We start from the raw sequence: 25658 nt of genomic DNA, 5'->3' as shown, positions 1-25658 counted from the left end.
ATCCTGGCAGAGTCTGTGTAGATGTAAATGCAAAGTTTAGTTAGGAATTCATGAAGCTAGGTTCATATACCCTTCAATATGATGTGAGGATAACGCTATTAGAAATCACCAGTGCACCAGCTTTGTATGTAAGGATCCAGAAAATGACATCCTCTTTGGTAGGTGTTTTGTTACATTCTGTTCACTCTGTTGGTGAGGGAGGGTTAAGGATGGCCAAATGTTGACAGATAAGCTTGACAGCAGTTTATCAGTGACATACACCCTAGGGGAGGAGGACATAGCATTCACATGGGGCCACACAGAGGTTGCACTGGAAGCAGAGTGAACCACCAGGAGCTGTGGGAGCCAGACTTTGTACCATCAAGAGGATTCCATGGGAGAATGTGACTGACTAGTTTCAGTAATCTCACACAGTGGGAACTAAAATCACCTATTCAAGGATAAGCCGCAAGAGTCCCTATGGTAAAGAAGGTTGTTTGACCAGGGGGCCTTATCTGAGGGAGCAGAGTGGGAAGAGCAACTTGTAATTAGGCCATTTGGGGCCCTCTTCGTTTTTCCCCAATGGCAGGGCAGAACTCCGTATGGGCCCTTACACCATAGTGGCTTCATACTGAGTCACGATCAAGAGTGTCACAGGGGCAGAGGACCTGGTCATATTTTCCAAAAGTCTCACCACGTTTTCAGTGACTGTTAGGATTTTGATGAAAAGACATTAGCAGAAGCAGTGTGGCACGCACGCTTGACACAAAAGCATGTGGTCACCCTGGTAGAGCTGGTAGTCAGAGGTGAGCTGTTCATCCCTGCCTGCTCACCACGCAGTACGTTCTCCCAGCCTGACTCCCCTGCTAGGTTCCCTGTCTAGTGCTGAAACTTGATAAAGCTAAGGGGAAGTGTTGATTTGGATCCCCACTCCCATCACAAATGGATTATTTCTTGTGTGTCTTGCTTGCTTCCTAGCTGCAGGAACCTCTTTCTAACTAGTAAATCTCTTCGTTTCTTATCACACAGAAATGCACTCACTCTCCTATCACCATCTCCCATCACCCACCACATAACTTGCATTTCTGCCTCCATGCCTTTGCTCACACTGTTTTCCCTCCAGTCCTCTCCTATTTAGGAGACCTGTGTTTCTCCTTTCATTCACTGAAGTATCTTCTCCCAGGTGCCCATACTTCCAATTTATCTGACTGCCCCAGTCTGCATGGGGTACTTCTTTCTGTGCTTCCATAGCCCTAGTGCCTGTGAGCTGCCTTTAACATTTAGCATGCACTTACTTTTAGTTGTTCTCTGTTTAGAAAATGGTCCCTGCCTTTTACCCTATTTACTACAGTTATCCTGATTCCTTTTGCCTTTATTAGTTTAGGAGAGTCTCAATTAGCAGGTAAAAAGAAAAGCAACCAATAGAATTTACAGTTTGAACATCATCTATGACTAATTCTGTTACAGTAGCTTCATCTAAAATAGAATGCATAATCTCACAATAAATATTTATTGAAATAAATGGTATAGCAGTTTTATATATTAAATATTATAATATATAAAATATATATGTTAGCTTAAGAAATATTCACAACCTTAAAGTTGAGAGTTCTGTTTTATTTGGTGGAAATTTTTAGGACTTAAGCCCGGGAGGCAGCTTCTCACATAATCCTGAGAGAACTGCTTCAAGGAGGCAAGGGAAGAAACCAGGCTTTATAGAATTTTCACAACAAAGGGCAGGTAGCTGGAACATCAAGAGATTTTTGTTAATTAAACAACAATTAATTAAAGGAAACCAAATATTTCAAGTTAAGTAATTTAGTGTTTTTCTATGTTTGAGAAGATGCAGGAGTCTGGGCTCACTGAAATCATTCCTTTCATTTGCATCTTCCTGGGTCAGTATCCTGTGTTTTCTTCACATCCTGAGTTCCTCAGTGCTCACCATAGGGAGTGGCTACAGCCTCAGGGCTGCCAGATTTAGCAGGTATTCTTTTCCTTCCTGAGTGCCCTGGAGGGCTGGAATCACTGATGACTGACATCCTTGTTTACTGACATGGCAGGAAATACTCCATTTCTCACATGTGTGAAAATATATGTATATATGTACAATATATGTGCATGTGCATATGTGTGTGTGTGCATGTCTAAATATGAAGTGTCCTCATATATTCATCCCAATCATCCCAACCTCATTATTTCTAGTGGCCTCTATTTGGTGTGATACTAATGAATTACATGTTACATAATGAGGAGTTAAAGGGAAGAAATGATGTTGGGTCAACATCTCTTTTTTTAAACACTATTTTTCAACAAGATAAATACCATCTGTGCTGCAATAAGAAAACTGAATTGGGAACCTGCTATATTTAATTTGGAAGCAATTCTAAGCTCAGTAGAATTCTTTCCTATTTGTGTTAACAAAAAGATTTCTATTATCTGTATTTCTTGAAATGCATTTTAAAGAATCATTCATTCCTCAAATCCCTTAAGAAAGCAAAACTGCTGGTAGTTAAATGTTTGGTACTTATTTTAGCTAGTGCTTGTTTCAGAAGACATTTTTATAACAGTTTATTCCACTGTAACTCAGAACAGCTCAGACTTGAACCAGATGCCTTCCAGCTAAGTTTGAGGGGCATGCATGTGTAATTGTGTCTGACTCTTTGCCATCCCATGGACTGTAGCCCTCGAGGCTCCCCTGTCCATGGGTTTCTCCAGGCAGGAATACTGGAGTGGGTAGCCATCCTCTTCTCCAGGGGATCTTCCCAACACAGAGATTGAACCTGTGTCTCCTGCATGTCCTGCATTGCAGGTGTATTCTTTACCCACTGAGCCACCTGGGAAGCCCCAAGCTGGAGGGGCAGGGGAGTCTGTTGGATTGTGATTGACTTTGGACTTCTCCTTTGTCCTTAAGATTGGACCAGGTCTGGAGGGCATGATCTTACAGGCCAGGAGTTTTCCCACAACCCAGCCAGAGCCCTCTGGGAGATATCTAATAATATGGTGCTGTTTACTGTGGTCTCCTTAACAGTTGTGTGGTTACTCTGTGGCCCCTATAGACTGTGGAACAATCCCTTTACAATCTCTCTTTCTCTTTTTTAAAGCTATCAGCTGACTGGCCAGAAGGTCTCTCCTCCTACCTATTATCTAGAGACTCATGCCAGTGGTTTTCCTAAATAAGCCCCTACGTACTGACTACAAGAGAAGGCATAATCTATGTATCTTTCCCATTAAAGAAGTAATTAAAGGGAAAAAATAAAGGCACTCTTGAAAATATACAGAAAGCTAAACCTGGGGTGTGGGCAGAATGCCTGAAGAGTTGGTGCTTGAATTAAAACTTCAGTTTCTGAGTTTGGGATGTATGTGTGTTGTCTTTGAAAAAGTAAGTAGAAATGTTTTGTTTTGTTTTTTAAAGCAGGAAAGGGTAAATAATGAAGTCTCATCTCAGACTGTAGCCCCAGAGGCAATGATTTTTATCAGTTTCTTCTGACTTCCTCAAAGAGGTCTTCTTTGACCATCCTTTTCAACTTTCCTGTGTTTGTTTTCTTCTTGATACTTCGCATGTATCATTTATTTATTTGTTTACTTGTTTGTTTTTTGTCTCTTCTTCTAAAATGTAGGGCTTCCCTGGTGGGTCAGAGGTTAAAGCGTCTGCCTGCAATGTGGGAGACCTAGGTTCAATCCCTGGGTCGGGAAGATCCCCTGGAGAAGGAAATGGCAACCCCACTCCAGTATTCTTCCTGAAAAATCCCACGGGCGGAGGAGCCTGGTAGGCTGCAGTCCATGGGGTCACTAAGAGTCGGATTCGATTTCATTTTCGCTTTTCACTTTCATGCATTGGAGAAGGAAATGGCAACCCACTCCAGTGTTCTTGCCTGGAGAATCCCAGGGATGGCAGAGCCTAGTGGGCTGCTGTCTGTGGGCACAGAGTTGGACACAACTGAGCGACTTCACTTTTGCTTTTCACTTTCATACATTGGAGAAGGAAATGGCAACCCACTCCAGTGTTCTTGTCTGGGGGATCCCAAAGACAGGGGAGCCTGGTGGGCTGCCGTCTGTGGGGTCGCACAGAGTCAGACACGACTAAAGCGACTTAGCAGCAGCAGCAGCCTGTCTGCATACATTTTATATGCATATATTTATGTAGATAGACACATGTGCACGTGTATGTGTGTGTTTTTCCTTTTTACACAGATGGATGCACACTGCTCTGTGCCTTGACTCCTTTTGAGCCTTGCAGTATTCTTGGAGAGCAACCTGTATCATTGTGCATAGACCTGTTTCATTTTTAAAATAGCTGTTTAGTATATCATTGTATGAATGTGCCCTGCTTTTTTAACCAGCCTCCTACTAATGGCCATTGATGGAAACTTCTTTTAAAACTGCTTGTTTTGTTGTTAAACCTTACTGACTCTGGAATCTGCTTATGTAAAGTGCTCACATCTGGGTAGGTTATCATCTGCTTTAAGGAATTTTGAATTCCATTTTGTGTTTTAGCCAGTTTTCAGAGTTGTCCTTCCATGCGTGTGTGTGCTCAGTCACTTAGTCGTGTCTGACTCTTTAGGGCTCCATGGACTGCAGCACACCATCCTCCTCTGTCCATGGGATTTTCCAGGCAGGAATACTAGAGTAGGTTGCCATTTCCTCCTCTAGGGGATATTCCCACCCAGGGATCAAACCTGCCTCTCCTGATCCTGATTTGGCAGGCAGAGTCTTTACCACTGAATCACCTGGGAAGCCCTTGTCCTTCTATGACTGTATTTTAAATAGTAGCCTCAGGGTACTGATCTTGATTTTGTTTCTGTCAGAATACAATTTTAAGAATCCTAGTAATAGAAATATGGTACTGATGAACCTATTTGCAGGGCAGCATTGGAGATGCAGACATAGAGAACAGACTTAAGGGACACGGGTGAGGGGCAGGAAGGAGAGGGTGAGACGAATGGAGAGAGAAACATGGAAGCATATTCACTACCATATGAAAAATAGATGGCCAATGGAAAGTTGCTGTATGACTCTGGGAACTCAAACTGGGACTCTGTAACAACCTAGATCTTCACGACACAGATAATAATGATGGTGTGATCACTCACCTAGAGCCAGACATCCTGGAATGTGAAGTCAAGTGGGCCTTAGGAAGCATCACTACGAACAAAGCTAGTGGAGGTGATGGAATTCCAGTGGAGCTATTTCAAATCCCAAAAGATGATGCTGTGAAAGTGTTGCACTCAATATGTCAGCAAATTTGGAAAACTCAGCCATGGCCACAGGACTGGAAAAGGTCAGTTTTCATTCCAATCATAAAGGCAATGCCAAAGAATGTTCAAACTACCGCACAATTGCACTCATCTCACATGCTAGCAAAGTAATGCTCAAAATTCTCCAAGCCAGGCTTCAGCAGTACATGAACTGTGAACGTCCAGATGTTCAAGCTGGTTTTAGAAAAGGTGGAGGAACCAGAGATCAAATTGCCAACATCCGTTGGATCTTCGAAAAAGCAAGAGAGTTCCGAAGAAACATCTATTTCTGCTTTATTGACTATACCAAAACCTTTGACTGTGTGGATCACAATAAACTGTGGAAAATTCTGAAAGAGATGGGAATACCAGATCACCTGACCTGCCTCTTGAGAAACCTGTATGCAGGTCAGGAAGCAACAGTTAGAACTGGACATGGAACAACAGACTGGTTCCAAATAGGAAAAGGAGTACGTCAAGGCTGTGTATTGTCACCCTGCTTATTTAACTTATATGCAGAGTACATCATGAGAAACGCTAGGCTGGAAGAAGCACAAGCTGGCATCAAGATTGCCGGGAGAAATATCAATAACCTCAGATATGCAGATGTCACCACCCTTATGGCAGAAAGTGAAGAAGAACTAAAGAGCTTCTTAATGAAAGTGAAAGAGGAGAGTGAAAAAGTTGGCTTAAAGCTCAGCATTCAGAAAACTAAGATCATGGCATCCAGTCCCATCACTTTATGGTAAATAGATGGGGAAACAGTGGCTGACTTTATTTTTGGGGGCTCCAAAATCACTGCAGATGGTGATTGCAGCCATGAAATTTAACGACACTTCCTCCTTGGAAGGAAAGTATGACCAACCTAGACAGCATATTTAAAAGCAGAAACATTACTTTGTCAACAAAGATCCATCTAGTCAAGGCTATGGTTTTTCCTATAGTCATGTATGGATGTGAAAGTTGGACTGTAAAGAAAGCTGAACACTGAAGAATTGATGATTTTGAACTGTGGTGTTGGAGAAGACTATTGAGAGCCCCTTGGACTGCAAAAAGATCCAACCAGTCCATCCTAAAGGAGATCAGTCCTGGGTGTTTATTGGAAGGACTGATGTTGAAGTTGAAACTCCCATACTTTGGCCACCTGATGCAGAGAGCTGACTCATTTGAAAAGACCCTGATGCTGGGAAAGATTGAAGGTGGGAGATGGGGATGATAGAGGATGAAATGGTTGGATCGCATCACCGACTTAATGGACATGGGTTTGGGTGGACTCCAGGAGTTGGTGATGGACAGGGAGGCCTGGCGTGCTGCGATTCATGGGGTTGCAAAAAGGCAGACACGACTGAGCTGCTGAACTGAACTGAACTGAACAACCTTGATAGAGGGGTGGGAAAGGGTGGCAGGGACGTTCAAGAGGGAAGGGACATGTGTACACCTAGGGCTTATTCAAGTTGATGTAAGACAGAAATGAAACCAATATTTTAAAGCAGTTATCCTTCCATTAAAAATAAATAAGCAAAAAAGAATCCTACTAAGATATGTGTTTCTGAGGAAGGGAATGATGGTGAAATTTATGACGGTAGAAGTTGCCCCTGGAAAATGAAGCAGACCTGATTTTCAGAGTTCATTATACAAAGCTAGTTTTTTGTTGTTGTTATTTGTTGTTGTTTTCTGAAGCCATTTTTTAAATAATCTAGTTTACATTTCAGCTAACGCTGGATATTTTTCTGTGGTTTGTTTTTCTAAAGCTAGAGATCCTCAGCTTGCTAGTTTTAAAGGCTTAGATATTAATACCTCTAAAACTCATTGACAATGAGTAAAAACATTAATTGTGTACATTTTATGCTGCAAGTTTTTTTTTTTTTTTGAACTTATTTTTGGTAACAAACACCTCCAGTGCTATCCCTTATTTTAGTGATTTTATTATTTATATTTTGTGGTTATTAATGAAAAGATTTAACTCCAAAAAGTTAACATACTATATACATGTGTTCAATTACATATATACATACACACATATATATAGTTGTTGTTTGGTCTCTCAGTCATGTCCAACTCTTTGTGACCCCATGGACTGCAGCGTGTCAGGCTTCCGTGTCCTTTATCGTCTCCCAGAGCTTTTTCAAACTCATGGCCATTGAGTCAGTGATGCCGTCTAACCGTCTGGTCTGTCGTCCCCGTCTCCTCCTGCCTTCAATCTTTCCCAGCGTCAGTGTCTTTTCTAATGAGTTGGCTCTTTGCATCAGGTGGCCAAATCATTGGAGTTTCAGCATCAGTCCTTGCAATGAATATTCAGGATTAATTGCCTTTAGGGTAGACAGCCTTAGTCTCCTTGCAGTCCAGGGGTCTCTCAAGAGTCTTCTCCAGCACCACAGTTTGAAAGCATCAATTCTTCCATGCTCAACCTTCTTTATGGTCCAGCTCTCACATCCATACATGACTACTGGAAAAACCATAGCTTTGACTATACAGACCTTTGTCTGCAAAGTAATGTCTTTGCTGCTTTTTAATATGCTGTCTAGGTTAGTCATAGCTTTTCATCCAAGGAGCAAGCATCTTTTAATTTCATGACTGCGGTCAACATCTGTGCTGATTTTGGGGCCCAAGAAAATAATCTCTCAGTGTTTCCCCATCTATGTGCCATGAAGTGATGAGACTGGATGCCATTATCTTCGTTTTTTGAATGTTGAATTTTAAGCCAACTTTTTCACTCTCCTCTTTCACTTTCATCGAGAGGCTCTTTAGTTCTTCTTCACTTTCTGCCATAAGGGTGGTGACATCTGCATATCTGAGGTTATTGATATTTCCCCGGCAATCTTGATGCCAGCTTGTGCTTCTTCCAGCCCAGCGTTTCTCATGATGTACTCTGCATAGAAGTTAAATAAGCAGGGTGACAATATACAGCCTTGACGTACTCCTTTTCCTATTTGGAACCAGTCTGTTGTTCCATGTCCAGTTCTAACTGTTGCTTCCTGACCTGCATACAGATTTTCAGAAGACAGGTAAGGTGGTCTCATATTCCCATCTCTTTCAGAATTTTCCACAGTTTATTGTGATCCACACAGTCAAAGGCTTTAGTATAGCCAATGAAGCAGAAGTAGATGTTTTTCTGGAATTCTCTTGCTTTTTCGAAGATCCAGTGGATGTTGTCAATTTGATCTCTGGTTCCTCTGCCTTTTCTAAATCCAACTTAAACATGTGGGAATTCTCAGTTCATGTACTGTTTAAGCCTGGCTTGGAGAATTTTGAGCATTACTTTACTAGTGTGTGAGATGAGTGCAATTGTGCCATAGTTTGAGCATTCTTGGGGCTTCCCCGGTGGCTCAGATGGTAAAGCATCTGCCTATGGTTTGGGAGATCCAGGTTTGATCCCTGGGTCAGGAAGATCCTCAGGAGAAGGAAATGGCAACTCACTCCAATATTCTTGCCTGGAAAATCCCATGGATGGAGGAGCCTGGTAGGCTACAGTCCATGAGGTCGCAGAGAGTCAGACACGACTGAGCGACTTCACTTGAGCATTCTTTGGCATTGCCTTTCTTTGGGATTAGAATGAAAACTGACATTTTCCAGTCTTGTGGCCACTGCTGAGTTTTCCAAATATGCTGGCGTATTGAGTGCAGCACTTTCACAGCATCATCTTTCAGGATTTGAAATAGCTCAACTAGAATTCCATCACCTCCACTAGCTTTGTTTGTAGTGATGCTTCCTAAGGCCCACTTGACTTCGCACTCCAGGATGTCTTACTCTAGGTGAGTGATCACACCATCGTGGTTATTTGTGTCATTAAGGTCTTTTTCGTGTATTTCTTCTGTGTGTTCTTGCCACCTCTTCTTAATCTCTTCTGCTTCTGTTAGGTCCATACCATTTCTGTCCTTTATTTTGCCCAACTTTGCATGAAATGTTGTCTTGGTATCTCTGATTTTCATGAAGAGATCTCTAGTCTTTCCCATAGGAAGGCTTTCTTATCTCTCCTTGCTATTCTTTGGAACTCTACATTCAGATGCGTATATCTTTCCTTTTCTCCTTTGGCTTTCACTTTTCTTCTTTTCTCAGCTATTAAGGCCTCCTCAGACCACCATTTTTCCTTTTGCTTTTATTTCTTTATATATATATATATGTGTGTGTGTGTGTGTGTATAATTTTTTTTTCTGAAATCAGTAATAAAAGTCTCGGCCTTACTTATGGAGACATCAGTGTTTATTTTTAGTCAAAACAGTTAGCAATGAAGATCTATCAGATGATCTGATTTACCTCTGAGCCCAGAGGGTTTACACTTGTGGAACTTGAGCTTTGTTGAAGTCAGATAAATTTGCTTCAAACGTTTTGTTATCTTCTGGCTTTTACGTTCTGTCACTCTGGCTCTGCACAGACAGAAAATAATCATGCAAGATCCTGTGTTTGGAAAACCTGAAATCATGACATGATTATATGAGTCTTGTTTTATTAGAGGATGAAAATGTTATATAGGGCAAATTCCCGAGTTGTTCCGTATTTCCTAAAAGAAATACAAATCTTTCTTACTTTAGGGGTAGTTCCTGGGAAAGTCATGTGTGTAGTGGGTAGAGAAAATTCCATACATACTGCATAATTGAGAAGAGGACCTGAAAATAAGAAAGTGAATGGTTTTTAAAATTTGTTGTTGTTGATTTAATGCCTAGTTTTCAACTTGACAGTGGAATCTGCAATTCTACAAAGGAACTGAAGTGAAAGAGTAAAAAGTTTCCTGGGGAAACTAAATAGAATCAATTTTCCAGTGAAATTGTAAACCTGTCTTATATACTTTACATTATATAATATATGACTTGTTTTAAAATTTTTTTTCCTGATTTTTCCTTGTTATGTTCATCCTTCAAGTTTTCCTTGGTCGTTTTCCCCACTTACTCTGTGATAAATATGAAAGTAGCTAAAGGAAGCACATAATCACCAAGTCATAATGAGACAGCATTTGCAAAAGAATTTTGACATCTTGAAGACTAGCAGGTGTTCTGTTCAGTTTGGTTCAGGAGTAGAAAGAAGAGATGAAAGATGACAGAAATTCGGATTTACAAGTTGTCACTTGAAAATGAGAGAGAAACTTTGAAGGTGAGAATATTGGAGTGGATTTCTTTTTTTCACACTTGGAGAAATTACAGGGAGTGTTCTTTGTTCTGTTGTTGTTTAGTTGCTCAGTCGTGTCCGACTCTTTGCCATCTCATAGGCTCCTGCCACCCAGCAGGCTCCTCTGTCCGTGGGATTCTCCAGGCAATAATATTGGAGTGGGTTGCCATTCCTTCTCCAGGGGATCTTCCCCACCCAGGGATTGAACCTATGTCTCCTACATTGCAGGAAGATTTTCTTTGTTTAAGGGGCTCCAAATAAGATCACAGGCAAGAGAGGTAAAAGATAACTGGATTTGCCAAAACTGCTTTCAGTGCTTTGAAAACGTGTTCTGTTGATTCTGTTCCTCTTTTCATTTCTGTGTCATCCTTGGCTTTCTCCCCTCCCCTTGCTAGACTCTAACTTAATAGAGGTTCACAAGGATGTTTCATTGCTGAACGCTGGCAACTTTTATGCCTAGCTTGGTTCTGTGCAGGTTTTGTGTTTCTAAAAACTCTTTGAGGAAATAGATAAAATAGGAATTTTTTTTTTAAAGAATTTTTAAAAAGAGAGATCATCCTTGATGTGATAAAAATTGAAGTTTGATGTACTTCCAGTATAAAATATACTGTTTATATATAGAAATTAACAACAAATATGTCAATTTTTTTTTTTAAGTGATGACAGTAAGTAATCACCACTCCACATGCAAGGATCCTTGGCATGTGAGACTGAAGGAACAGTTACCTAAATCAGTAGAAATTTACTTCTGGCTCTCCTTGTCTCTGTTTTTATCCCAGTGTACTTTTGCAAAAGATAGCCCAGTTGTGACTCTGTTTTGGTTGTTTTTGCAGCTTACTGTCCTTTTATTTCAGTTTTCAAATTATGTAATAACTAGGCAGGAAAGTGTGGAGGAGACACTATGTCTTGTGCCTTTAACCCTGAAAGCAGACTGTGTTAGGATGTGATCGTTCTGAGAGCGGGAAGGGAGTGTAAGGAATGGAGGAGCCTGAACTCAGTGACTAGCATAGGTAAGAAATCCATGTTTCATTATGAGGAATCTACAATTATTAGATAGGTTTGAAAGCTGTTGACGGTTATATGGGAAAATAGAGTAATCAACAGTTTTTCTCTATTTAGTCATGTAGAGATGAGCATGCATGTGGGTTCTTTAAGCTTCAGAAACCATAACTGATCTGTACTGTTTACCATCCAGGTGTGTGGGGAGCTGCTTTAGCTTCGACTTAAGCTCTGAAATCATCAAGGTGACCTCAGTGATGCTAATAAACAAGGATATCCTTTCCTCTGCTTGGAGCGGGTGGGCTATGGGGAGAGAGGGGTAGGTACTGTGCTTACAAAACTTGATTGATGGAAGAGGTGCCATTCTCTTCTCTGTTGGCACTAATAAGAAAGATGTATAGGGACTTCCCTGGTAGTCCAGTGGTTAAGACTTCACCTTGCAGTACAAGGGATGCAGGTTCGATCCCTGGTCAGAGAACTCAGATCCTACATGCCTCTCATCCAGGAAAACTAAAACATAAAACAGGAGCAATATTGTAACAAACCCACTAAAGACTTAAAAAAAAAGAAGCATGGTAGTGACATGCATCTTGGAGATATATTGAGGAGATCTTTGAGGTCTACTGGAAGATCTCAGTCTCCTTGTTGAAGGCCTGTAAGATGCGTGTGAACTCTTCATGCTTCTTGACAGCTTGACACCTGTCATCTTCTCCAAGCTTGTTTTCCATTAACTACTCACAAGAGATTCCTTTGGTAGGCAAAATGGTTTTTTTGTTTTGTGAATGCCAGCATTCTTCTGTACCATTGATGATGATGCCCAGAGGTCCTTTTTCCTTTAAAAACCATCGTTTTTCCAGTATTACCCCTGCCCCAGGCCTTTATCTGGCATCACCAGTACCACATAGATTATCTGAACTTCTGCAATTTAACACCCATTGGTTTCTAATATCCTTTTTGTTCATTCAATAAAAATATATTGAGTGCATATTACATATCAAGTAATGTGGTGGCAGTTCAACTGAAAAAGACAATTTCCTTGTCCTTAAGAGTTTACATTTTAATGAGAGAAAAAAATTTACCACCAAGTAAGAGCATGTAGGATTGAGAAGAGCCAGATAATCTAATTTGGAGTAGGTAGAGGATGGCCAGGGAAGGTTTTCTCTAGGTAAGCAATTTTCAGAACTAAAATCTCCTGAAGTTGCATGGAGGTATATTTTGATCCTTGTTTTTAATATTTAAAGCTTTTTATTCCTTTGATCCTTATTTAAATATTTTATTTATTTATTTATTTACTTACTTTTTGTCCCCTTGTTCTTAAATGTTAGCTTTTGTGAACTTTTGTGTCCATGAATGGATGTGGCAACCAACTGGTTGCTGTCTTCTTTAAAATAGCTCTCCGAATGTTAATCCAGGAAACACCTCTCAGTGTTCTCTAGACAAAATAAACCTAATTTCCTCATAGGTACTACAGCTGTATTACTATTTGCAATTTTTGTACTGCTGAATCTTAAAGAACTCATGGATAGGCTGATCCAAAAAATCAAATTACTGGGGTTTTGTTAAAACCAGCTTCTGATTCATTGGGGTGGGGCGGGACTGCGGTTTTATTTTTCTAAAAAGCTTCCTGGTGATGCTGAAGTTGCTCATAGACTGAATATGTTTTGAGTAGCAGAGTCTCAGAGGATGTGAGGAAATTAAGAACTAAGATAAAAAGCAAGTTGAAGGTATATTTCCTTCTGCGTGTGTATATGGATGAATCCAGCAGTTTGTATATCCTACCTCTCATTTACTCTCTCTCATCTCAGTCACCTAATTACCCAGCTGGATTGGGCTCCTATCCCTGCACCAAGAAACAAGTGAATATTGCCAGTGATTTGACTGCTCTGCTGTCCACCCCACCCACCACCCCAGGGGTGAATCTTTGTGTCATGGGGAGCTGTGATAAGATATGCACCCACTTAATTGAGGCTGTGATATTATTCCCCAAGGCCCTCTGCCCCTGAGTAATAGGAAACTGTAACTTTGGCAGGAGGACGTGTTCCTTTGGCGTTCTGCCTCCATCCAACTGGTGTGTATAACAATTGGGCTTCAGGAATGGCTTCTGAGGCAAGCCTGTATCCTACAGTGTGTAATCAGGAACTGGCAGAAAATTTAACTTTTAAGATTCCCGTTAGAAAACCTCATGACTTGTTAGGAATCTTGGCAGTTGAGTGACCTGCCCATGACCTGAAAAAGAAACCTGCCGCAGGGAGTGGAACTGTCGCCTTATTCTGCCTGAGTATTTTCCCTGATGATTTTCTATGGATCTTTTCCTGACTCTTCTATTCTGCAAATATTCCTACAGCCTACAAACAGGAAAGCCATTATTACAGTCCTTTTCTTCCTGAGTCTTTACAACTAAAGCTAGGATTATTTCTCTTGCCTTCCTTGGAAGCTTTCCTATGGAATTCCCCTCACAGATTGGATTGCCACAGTGTCTTTTAGATTTAAGAATTCTGTCTCAGTACAGAGTGAGAAATGTTGTTGATGTCAGGCTGGTGAGGAGGAGTTGATAAATGGCCTTGTACAATAGGGTTTTCAAACTCCAGCCTGTATCCCTTAGGGGCCCTGCAGCTCTATAGAGTTTCTGATTCAGCGTGTCTGGAGCAAGCTGGAGATTTTGTACCCATCCTCAGATGTGGTTACATGAAAGGCAGCAGTGATGACCAGAGAGGTGGGCACATGTTCACAATAGCACATGGATTGTGCATTATGGTCACCACCATTACATCCCAATACTTATAGATTTGTTCGTCGCTTTTTAAAAAAAACAAATCTCTGAGACCTAAGGAAGCAACACCTCTTCTAATGTTGAAACATTAACGTGATCAGTAACCCAGGCCACCTCCTATTCTTGGTTTGTGTTTGTAGAGACCTGGTTATATTAATATAGTATAATAGTATATTATATTAATATACTATTATATAATATCAGGGGTATATTAATATACCTGATTAGGGGTATATTAAAGCATAGAATAGGGGCATCTGGGAAACTTGCTCCTTACCCACCTTCCTGTCACAGAAATACATGTTAGGTTTGGTCTGTTTTTTGTTTTTAAGATTTATCCAATTGTATTTATTTGTTTTTTGGCTGCACCGGGCCCTTGTTGCTGCGGCCTTTCTCTAGTTGCGGAGAACAGGAACTGCTCTCTAGTTGCGGCGCACCGGCTTCTCACTGAGGCGGCTTTTCTTCTTGTGGAGCACAGGCTCCAGGTTGTGTGGGCTTCGGTGGTCATGGCTCATGGGCTCAGTAATTACGGCTCACGGGCTTAGTTGCCCCTTGGCATGTGGAATCTTCCCAGACCAGGGATGGAACCCGTGTCCCCTGCATTAGCAGGTGGATTCCTAACCACTGGACCAGTAGGAAAGCCCCATTGGGTGTTGTTTTTGTTTTTTTATGCAATTTTTAAAGATCACTTTCCGTTTACATTTATTACAAAATATTGGCCATATTCCCCATGTTGAGGAATACATTTGAGTCTGTCCTACACCCAATGTATTATACCTTCCCCCTGCCACTAGTAACCACTAGTTTGTTTTCTGTATCTGTAAGTCTGCCTTTTTTATGTTATATTCACTGGTTTGTTGTAAAAAAAAAACCAAAAAACGTGTTTTTCAGGATGATCCATTTTAAATCCAAGATGAATTTGGGTTTTTAACAACTGAGATGGGGAAAGGGAAGGGAGAGTTTGGTTGATCTGACTCTTTCCATCCCTCCAGATCCCTTAGATGTGCTTTGCTTACCTCACACAATTTGTTTGTGTGTGTGTGTGTGTGTGTGTGTATTAGTCACTCAGTCATGTCTGACTCTTGCAACTCCATGGACGGTAGCCCACCAGGCTTCTCTGTCCATGGAATTCTCTAGGCAAGAATCCTGGAGTGGGTTGCCATTCCCTTCTCCAGGGGATCTTCCCAACCTAGGGATTGAACCTGAATCTCCTGCATTGCAGTCAGACTCTACCATCTGATTCACCAGGGAAGCCCATATATATATACACACACATACATATGTGTGTGTGTATATATATATATAATTTATTTATTTGTTTTTGACTGTGTCTTCATTGCTGTGTCAGCTTTTCTCTAGTTGTGGCGAGCAGGGGCTACTCTATAATTGCGATGCTCGGGCTTCCCTCGTAGCTCATTTGGTGAAGAATCTGCCTGCAACGCAGGAGACCCAGGTTCGATTCCTGGGTCGGTAAGATCCCCTGGAGAAGGAAATGGCAATCCACTCCAGTACTCTTGCCTGGAGAATCCCATGGACAGAGGAGCCTGGCAGGCCACAGTCCCTGGGGTTGCGAGAGTTGGAGACGACTGAGCGACTAAACCCCCACCATGGGCTCCTCATTATGGTAGCTTCTCTGTGGAGCACAGGCTCTAGGGCATGAAGGCTTCAGTGGCTGTAGCATGTGGGCTCACTAGTTGTGGCTCCTGGGCTCTAGAGCACAGGGTCAATAGTTGTGGCACACGGGCTTAGTTGCTCCGTGACACGTGCCTGGATCAGGGATCAAACCTGTGTCTTCTGCATTGGCAGGCAGATTATTTATGGTTGAGTCACTAGGGAAGCCCTCACAGTTTGTTTTTGGTGAGATTTCTTGTTCTCAAAGGTGTCTAATGTGATATTCTCTATTAAAGCAGTTCTGGAGCATCCCAGGAGGGACAAAGTGATCTGGACCTTGGTCTTGGTGACCTTCCTTCAGATGAAGAGGAAGTCATCAACAGTTCAGATGAAGATGATGTCAGCTCTGGTTCTAGTAAAGGGGAGCCTGATCTGCTGGACGATAAACAGGTATGTTGTTGGTATTTAAAAGTTTCTACTTTTGTGTTTTTTGGCCTCTCAGGACACTCAGAAGTAATATTTATTATCATGATAGGCATAAAATCCTTCCTTAGTTTTCAAAACCTTATAAAACATCTTTCTAGTTATTTAATTCTTGCTATATGTGCCTGAGATGTTTTCCTATTTCAAAGAACATATCATTTAGAGATTATTTAGTAATTTTCGAGAAACTGTTTTTGGTAACGTCCTTTGATTTTCTTTTGATAATAAAAACCCTTCTTAGGATTGCTTCCTGTACTGCTGGTGATTCTACTTGAAAGAAAGGAATTAGCTGCATTTCATCCTCAATCAGATCTTTTTAGGGATAGAATAAAGATCGCTGTCAGTAGTACCTCAAGATGTGCTTTGAAATGATCCACTACGTGTGTATTTTCTGTATACATGAAGCAGGATTGTCCATGTACTGGTGATTATTTAAGATGTATCAGAGATACATGGGAGTTCATGACACTATTTCTCCAGTTTGATATGCATATGTTTCATTTTAAATCATAATTCTTTGAATAAAGAAATAGTTGCAATGGAAAAAAAATAGTGTTATCAGCAATATCCCCAGAATGTGTTGAAATGTTACAGGAAGATGGAATTTGAAAGGATTCACATAGCAAACTTATCAAGCCCTAGAGAAAATCCATGTCACTTAACTCCCGTGTCATAATTTATCAGACCATTGTGCTTCCTCTTTACTATAGTTTTGCTTTGTTTAAATTAACTTTCAGCCTTAAGTGATTGGCACATGTTTTGTAATTGTCTAGATTTAAATTCCAGTGCCACCACCTATGATCTCAATAACCTCTTTGAGCTAAAGAACTCAGTGTTATGAAGGAAAATATAGTACTTATTTCATAGAATTGTGTCAACTAAATTCGTTGATATGTGTAAAGTCTTGGAATACTGTCTAGTACGTGATAAGAATGCAATGACTCTGATATTTGTTATTCACAAGACTTCATTTCTGTGCTATATAAAGTATTGGATCATGGAGTTGGGCGGAACCACTAGTTTGTTTTGGGGGTGATAAAAATGTTCTAAACTTAGCTTGTGGTGATGATTGCACATCCCTGAATATTTAAAAAAGCCATTTAGTTATATATTTTAAAAATACAAAAATACATTTATGAAATGTGAATTATATCTCAAAAAAGTTGTTAAAGAAAGATTAAAATCCTGATAAAGGGAAAATAATTGTGCTAAGAGAAAGGTTAGGACAGAGGAGGAGGGCATGGCAACCCACTCCAGGATTCTTGCCTGGAGAATCCCATGGATAGAGGAGCCTGGCGGGCTACAGCCCACGGGGTCACACAGAGGCAGACACGACTGAGCGACTGAGCATAGCACATGCATATTGTATAGTCCATATATATCAGCCAAGGGTGGACCACAAATGTGGCTGTAGCCAGCCAGTAACTCAAGGAGAAAAGGTGATAGTTTCCAAAAGAAGTCTTTGGAGTAGAAGCATAGGAGAAGACCTTCTTCTATAACTTGTTTGATTTTAAATGTCTCAGTTTATTCAGCGGGACAGTAATGTTGTTCTGAGTCTCAAGCAGGCTAATAGTTGCCAAAACACTTCGTAAATCAAAGAAATTTATGCACATTAAACACGTGTGATGTACGTCTGTGCTCGTGTTTGTATTAGTTTCGTAGGGATGTTGTTACAGAGGACCACAAACTGAGTGCCTTGAAAACAGAAATTAACAATTAATAATTAACTGATTATTTAACAGTTCTGGAGGTCAGAATTCCACAATCAGGGTGTTGTCAAGGCCAAGCTCTCTCTGAAACCTCTAAGGAAGAATCTTTCCTTACCTCTTCCTGTGGTTTGCCGGCCATCCTTAGGGTTCCTTGGCTTATAGCTCCAGCACTTCAGTCCTGCCCCCGTCATCACATGGTGTGCTCGCTGTGTGTGTGTGCTTGTGTCTCCTCTTCTTAGAAGGAAACGAATCTTACTAGATTAGGAGCATACCATAGTCCAAAATGACCTCATTTTTAGCTTACTACATCTGAAACAAGCCTATTTCCAAATCAGGACGCATTCTGAGGTCCTTGGGGGTTAAGACTTGAACATTCATTTTGGAGGGACTTATTTCAAACTATAGCAAATACCCCATTCCATGGACATATAATGGGCACATCACGAATACGTGTCTAGATGCCAATAACATTCCCTCACCAAAGTACCAGACTCAGTAGAAGGAGAGAAGAGAGAATGTGTGCCGCTGCGCCCTTATCTTTAACTTGTGAAGGAACAACAAACTGATGTTCAAAAAGTTATTCCTGGAAAGAGAAAAGTGCCACCATAAAAGCAAAAAAACTGCCCTTACCACATGTGTGTGTCTGTGCCTGTCTCTGTGCAGGTTATTACACTTAATCTTCAAAATCGTCCAGGGTTATAGATTTGACAACTGCCCTCTTTTTCTCTTCTTCACATGAAGAAAGGGACTTTTTAAAAACAGGTTAAATAACTTGCCTGGGAACCTCCGGAACTGAGGTTTGTAGCCAAAATCTGTCACTGCTAATAACTTGGTTTGAGCCACAGAATCTGAATGATGTTGATGGAACGTGTTTGGGATGGAGGGAGTAGCCATGCAAATTTTTTCTTTTCCAATTTTTTAGTTTTATATTTTTTGGTCTTTATTTTCAGTACTTAATAAATGATTGTTTAAAAATGAGATATGTTATTCATTCTGCTTCGTTATGGTTAGAATATTCGCCACTATTCACCCCTCCTAAATATTGACTTCTCTGCCTCCCTCCCCCACATTTTTTTGTGTATATGTAACAGCTCATATGGTACATACCATGAAGAGAGAGGTGAAAACCTAAGAGGACTTTTTTTTTTTAGTTCATCATGGTGTCACCTCATTTGTGGGATTATTTAATGATATGGAGATGTTTCTTGGGTGATGTGGTTGTTTAGGTTTTTTTTTTTACTTTACAGTATTGTATTGGTTTTGCCATATATCAACATGAATCCGCCACGGGTGTACATGTGTTCCCCATCCTGAACCCCCCTCCACCTCCCTCTCCATACCGTCCCTCTGGGTCATCCCAGTGCACCAGCCCCGAGCATCCTGTATCATGCATCGAACCAGGACTGGCATTTCGTTTCACGTATGATATTATACATGTTTCAATGCCATTCTCCCAAATCATGCCACCCTCGCCCTCTCCCACAGAGTCCATAAGACTGTTCTATACATCTATGTCTCTTTTGCTGTCTTGCATACAGGTTATCGTTACCATCTTTCTAAATTCCGTATGTATTATTTTTAGTAGAACTCAAGTGATACAGCAGAGATGTTTTACAAATTCTGTTTTAAAGTAATGGATAAATTTCACTGGATTTTACTTGTGAACAAATATGAAAAGAAGAGAACACAGTTAAGAATTTACAAAGCTGGTCTGTTATCAGGAGATCAGAACATAAAACTAAATTTCAGATCAAAGGTTCTGTTTGGAATTTGTTTGAATTATTTTATGACCTTAACAAAGTAATCTCATTTGTAACTCTTGTTTCCACTTCCATGACTGCGTACTTGGGGACATGCAATTATCTAACAGGCAGCCTCCTTTGAAATGTGATGTAGTTTAAGTAAGGACTTACATTAACAGAGAAGTTAAGACACCAAATAAGGCCTCTGTCTTGAAGTTTTACAGTGGGATGTACTTTCCCGTCATAGTTTGACTTGGGTCAGAATCATTGTTCTTGCAAGTTGGAGTTAATATAGAGCTTTGTATTTTGTTTTTTGATTATCTTTGGCTTTCTCTCTACTTGGAAAATGATTGTAATCCTCTGAATCATTTTCTAGTAGTTTCTGTCCTTCTTTAGCTCTGCCGTCTTCCTGGTTTAAAAGGTAAAGTAGAAAACTTTATACAGACTCCTAGAAGTTTAGAATTGCAGCAGCAGACCGTTAATCATCTAGTCCAACATTCTGTTCTTTTACATGATGAAATCGCTGTAATGAGCCTTTTGTTTGTTAGTTTGAATTTACATTTTCCTGTTACTCAAAAGTAGTGCTCTCTGGTCTTAGATTCTGAGCAGATGGTAGCCACCTTGTACACTTGCTCATTCATGCGTCTTAAGTGCAGAGTGAACCAGGCAGTCTGCTTGGTGCATAAGGGGACAAGGGTGAATAAGATCACAGACTAGAGAGGATTTAGACGGGTCAGCAAATAAACAGAGCCCACTGGGTTCAGTCCTGTAAACTCTACACCAGTAAGAGAATAATCTTGTCATCCAAATGACATCCCCAAGGATGGTAGGGAGAGAATAGAGAATATAAAGGCAGCCTTTGTCAAGGAGAAAACTGAGTGCCTGCCACTTTAAAAGATGGGTTGGAATATAATGAGCAGAAATCTTCGGGGGAGGTGGAGCTGGTAAGGAGGGAAGTCGAAGCAGGACAGACATGTAAGGGCAGAGCACATGTGGAGTTTCAGGGTGGTTCCAGTTTGGCTAGAGTAGAGAGTACACACCGTGGAGAAGCAGGAATGAGACTAGTGAAGACAACCAGACCGTCATGTGGAGTGCCGTATACACATGGAAAAGGAAGTTCCGTGATAGGGTCTGCTAACGTGCTTCAGCCTGAGAACAGATGTGATTATATTCGCAGTTTAGAGCCTAGCTGTCTAGTGGCAGTGCAGAGAATGGTTGCAGCGGGGGTAAATCTAGAGCAAGGGAGCCACTGAGATTACTGCAGTAGTGTAGACCAGAAATAAGGAGGCAGTATGAAAGGAGAGGAGAGGATTAATAAAATATTCAGAAGTGCAGATCAACAGGGCTCAATGATTCAGTTGTGATCATAGAGGGTGGAGAAGAACGTAGAGTCCAGGTTTCTGGCTTTGATCAGTGGATATGTATAGTATCTGGGATGTGAGTATTTTATGTCTGTTTAAGGAGTGACTGAAGGTCATCAGATTTTTTATTCTTTGTCAATCTTTTCCTGGTTATGATCGTACCACTGCCTGATTATGATCCTTCTCTCCTTCGAGATAATCAGCACATTTCGCAGTTGTCCTTATATATGAAAAGTCAAAGTGTTCGTCACTCAGTCCTGTTGGACTCTTCAGCTCCATGGACTGTGGCCCACTGGGTTCCTTTATCCATGGAATTCTCCAGGCAAAAATAGAGGAGTGGGTTGGCATTTCCTTCTCCTGGGGATCTTCTTGACCCAGGGATCAAACCCATGTCTCTTGCATTGCAGGCAGATTTTTAACCATCTGAGCCACCAGGCAAGTCCGTGTCTTTATGTATAGTTATTTGTATGTGTGGTTTGCTCCCTTGTTCTCGTCTTGAAGCCTGGAGCTATTTCTTATTTATGTTCAATCCCTTCTTCTAACATCTACTTTCATGCCCCATTTCAGAAGTACAAAATCAGAATTTCCAAGACAGTTACCTAGGAATCTGAAAATTAATAAGAGTTGTCTGGTGGTTTTATTTATTTATTTGTAATTAATTTATTTATTTTAATTGTAGGCTAATTACTTTACAATATTGTAGTGGTTTTTGCCATACATTGACATGAATCAGCCATGGGTGTACATGTGTTACCCATCCTGAACCCCCCTCCCCCTCTCTCCCCATCCCATCTCTCAGGGTCATCCCAGTGCACCAGCCCTGAGCACCCTGTCTCATGCATTGCCTGGTGGTTTTAATGATCAGAAGTGTTTTCAGCTGCAGAGCAATGAATTAGCTGATGGTGAAGCTGTTTTCTCCTACTAACCATGCTATCGGATGATGGATCAGTTTAGTTCAGTTGCTCAGTTTTGTCCAACTCTTTGTGACCCCATGGACTACAGCACGCCAGGCTTCCCTATCCATCACCAACTCCTGGAGCTTGCTCAAACTCATGTCGATTGAGTCGGTGATGCCATCCAACCACCTCATCCTCTGTTGTCCCCTTCTCCTGCCTTCAGTCTTTCCCAGCAGGGTCTTTTCTAGTGAGTCAGTTCTTCACATCAGGTGGCCAAAATATTGGAGCTTCAGCTTCAGCATCAGTCCTTCCAATGAATATTCGGGACTGATTTCCTTGAGGATTGACTGGTTTGATCTCCTTGCTGTCCATCTTCTCCAACACCACAGTTGAAAAGCATCAATTCTTTGTCACTCAGCTTTCTTTATGGTCCAACTCTGGCATCCATACATGACTACTGGGTTGCTATGCCCTCCTCCAGGGGATCTTCCTAACCCAGGGATCAAACCCATATCTCTTATGTCTCCTGCACTGACAGGCAGATTCTTTACCACTGAGCCACCAGGGAAGCCCAAACAACAGAAATTTATTGTCTCACTTCTAGAGGGGAAATGTCCAGATTAGTGTATCAGCAGAGTTGAGGACTATGAGGAAACAGTCTATTCCAGGAAGAGCATATTTCTAAAAGGTATTTTCAGTAAGTTGTAAAAGCTTATGGCTGTGATATGTGGGGTTATAGACTACTGAAGAGCACTTGCCAGTCTGCACTCAAGTTGTCTGACTTAAAATGGCTTTACTGAAGGTGAAGTACTCTTATACAGGCCTGCTGCTAAGTCACTTGAGTCGTGTCCGACTCTGTGCGACCCCGTAGACGGCAGCTCACCAGGCTTCCCCGTCCCTGGGATTCTCTAGGCAAGAACACTGAAGTGGGTTGCCATTTCCTTCTCCAATGCATGAAAGTGAAAAGTGAAAGTGAAGTTGCTCAGTCGTGTCCAACCCTCAGCGACCCCATGGACTGCAGCCCTCCAGGCTCCTCTGTCCATGGGATTTTCCAGGCAAGAGTATTGGAGTGGGATGCCATTGCCTTCTCTGATACAGGCCTACTACTACTACTACTACTATGTCGCTTCAGTTGTGTCCGACTGTGTGCGACCCCACAGACGGCAGCCCACCAGGCTCCCCGCCCCTGGGATTCTCCAGGCAAGAACACTGGAGTGGGTTGCCATTTCCTTCTCCAATGCATGAAAGTGAAAAGTGAAAGTGAAGTCGCTCTTAGTGACCCCATGGACTGCAGCCCTCCAGGCCTCTCCGTCCATGGGATTTTCCAGGCAAGAGTACTGGAGTGGGTTGCCATTGCCTTCTCCGACAGGCCTACTAAATAGTTACTAACTAAAATTACTTGCCTGCACCCCAAGAACACAAGTTCATGTGGTGTCTATTTCCCCTGCAGAATGTAACTTCAGTTTTGTGCCACTAACAGTGTGCCCCACTGGGGCTCTGGGGTTCCTCAGGGTACTCCATGAATCCGGCATTGATAACAGTGAGGATTATGATTGCTCTCAGCTTCTCCTGTATCATGGTTTAATAACCACATCTAATCCTTCATGTTTGCCATTTGAGACATTATATAGTATGAAATGTGTTCTAATTGAAACCTGTAAGTATCAGAGCTTGAATGTACATCTGAATAACTCAAAGCTGATCTTCCTTATCCTTTTATGAGTTCATGCTTTCTTAATGCACTCTTATCCACAGGGTGAAGATACTGGAATGAAATGTAAAGTCCATCATATTGCCAAAGAGATCATGAGCTCAGAAAAAGTGTAGGTATCCAGTTTCCAATTCAAAAGACTATTTGTTTCCTCATTGGTTCGTTTAAAACATGTCTCCCATTGCTGTTTTTTACAGGTTTGTGGATGTGTTAAAACTTTTGCATATTGTAAGTATCTGCTAATATTTTCTTGAAGTCTGACTATCCTCTTTTACATCTTTCCCTATCGTTCGATATGTTCAGTGTTATTAAATTAACATGTATATACATGTATGTGCTTTCTAATACATGGTTATATTAGTAAATTCACACATTTATGTGAAGACAGAAATTTTCTAAAGTGCATTAATCTCATGTATGTGTATAATATGCCAGATGATTTCTGAAAAACAGAGCCTTTATATCTGTATCTCCAAATCTTTAAACTTTTTATCCTCATAATAAAGAGTTATTAGAAGGATGATATTTCTTCTTGGCCATTTGCAGAAGATTTCTGCTTCAGTAGAATTTTCTACAGCAATGGGTAAAGAATGTTGGTGTTCAAAACTGTTCTATATGAACAATCTCCTAGAAAGTCACTTAAAATAGATATTTTAAAAACAAACTTTTTTAAAGTTCTGTTTTCAATTTTTGCAGTTGTAAACTTGAAAAAACCTGTTGGGAAACAGTTAATGTGTCTGGCTGCATATTCATTTTTCTCATGCACTCCTGCAAGTTTTCACAAGTTCATTGCTCCTGCTGCTGCTAAGTCGCTTCAGTCGTGTCCGACTCTGTGCGACCCCATAGACGGCAGCCCACCAGGCTCCCCCATCCCTGGGATTCTCCAGGCAAGAACACTGGAGTGGGTTGCCATTTCCTTTTCCAGTGCATGAAAGTGAAAAGTGAAAGTGAAGTCGCTCAGTCGTGTCCGACTCTTAGCGACCCCATGGACTGCAGCCCACCAGGCTCCCCCATCCCTGGGATTTTCCAGGCAAGACTACTGAAGTGGGTTGCCATTGCCTTCTCTGCACAAGTTCATTACTTACTGGCAATTAAAGTGCTTTTGGTGTTACTTTGTTTTAGTTATATTTTAGCAGGATATTAAGATTTAGAAAATAAAAGTTTGAAATAGACAAAACAATTTAAAAGAAATGGAAGTGAATTAAGTTACTATCCAAGTTTACTTAGATGGTAATTATTAACTGAATTACTGAGGAGTGGTAGGTTTACAAAATATATACTCATTCCTGTCTCTGAAAAGAGTATCATTTTCTGTTTTCTTTTGTATAAACATGAAAAGAGGGTTACACTTAAAGGTGGGTAACATTCACCAATCCCCTGTGCTCTTTGGTTGGTCCAGTGGGCACTGCTACTGCTGCTAAGTCGCTTCAGTCGTGTCCGACTGTGTGACCCCATAGACAGCAGCCCACCAGGCTCCCCCGTCCCTGGGATTCTCCAGACAAGAACACTGGAGTGGGTTGCCATTTCCTTCTCCAATGCATGAAAGTGAAAAGTGAAAGTAAAGTTGCTCAGTCATGTCTGACTCTTAGCGACCCCATGGACTGCAGCCTACCAGGCTCTTCCATCCATGGGATTTTCCAGGCAAGAGTACTGGAGTGGGGTGCCATTGCCTTCATGGAGACCTAATTCCTGTGTGAAAAATCTCTAGCTTTGGAATATTTTTCTTAAAAATTTCTTAGCATTGCTAATTTGTTTTTCCCATGAATTTTTTTTCATGTAACTCTTGACTATATTGGTAGGTTCCCTTTTAAAATTTATGTATATATATAGCAATATTTGGTCACCTGAGCTGTTGAATGACAACAATATTGTCATTAAAAAAAATAATGATAAACTTGATAAATAAATGACTTTTGAAAATAAACTGCATATGCATTGGCTGCTATGCCCCAACTGTCTCTATTGTATAAGGAACTGTAGAGGGAGAGGTGGAAGAAAATGCTAAATTGCTGTTTTCTTGAAAACTTAGAATTTATCTCCAGAATGAGCACATTATATCTATT

General features: G+C 41.0%; 1 protein-coding gene across 4 annotated transcripts in view; it reads left to right on the top strand.

Annotated features, from left to right (window-relative positions):
* FGD6 (FYVE, RhoGEF and PH domain containing 6) overlaps positions 1–25658 on the top strand; it is a 107680-nt gene that overhangs the window by 26665 nt on the left and 55357 nt on the right. For 3 of the 4 annotated variants that reach the window (XM_061415768.1, XM_061415771.1, XM_061415770.1), the window contains exons 3-5: positions 15990–16143; positions 23640–23707; positions 23793–23823. In XM_061415768.1, coding sequence (XP_061271752.1) covers positions 15990–16143; positions 23640–23707; positions 23793–23823 — 253 coding nt within the window. The remainder of the gene's footprint in view (positions 1–15989; positions 16144–23639; positions 23708–23792; positions 23824–25658) is intronic. The other variant, XM_061415769.1, reaches the window with a different exon arrangement.

Source organism: Bos javanicus, chromosome 5 (assembly GCF_032452875.1).
Source record: "Bos javanicus breed banteng chromosome 5, ARS-OSU_banteng_1.0, whole genome shotgun sequence".
Taxonomy (NCBI): Eukaryota; Metazoa; Chordata; class Mammalia; order Artiodactyla; family Bovidae; genus Bos; species Bos javanicus.
This window is presented reverse-complemented; position numbering and strand designations above follow the sequence as displayed.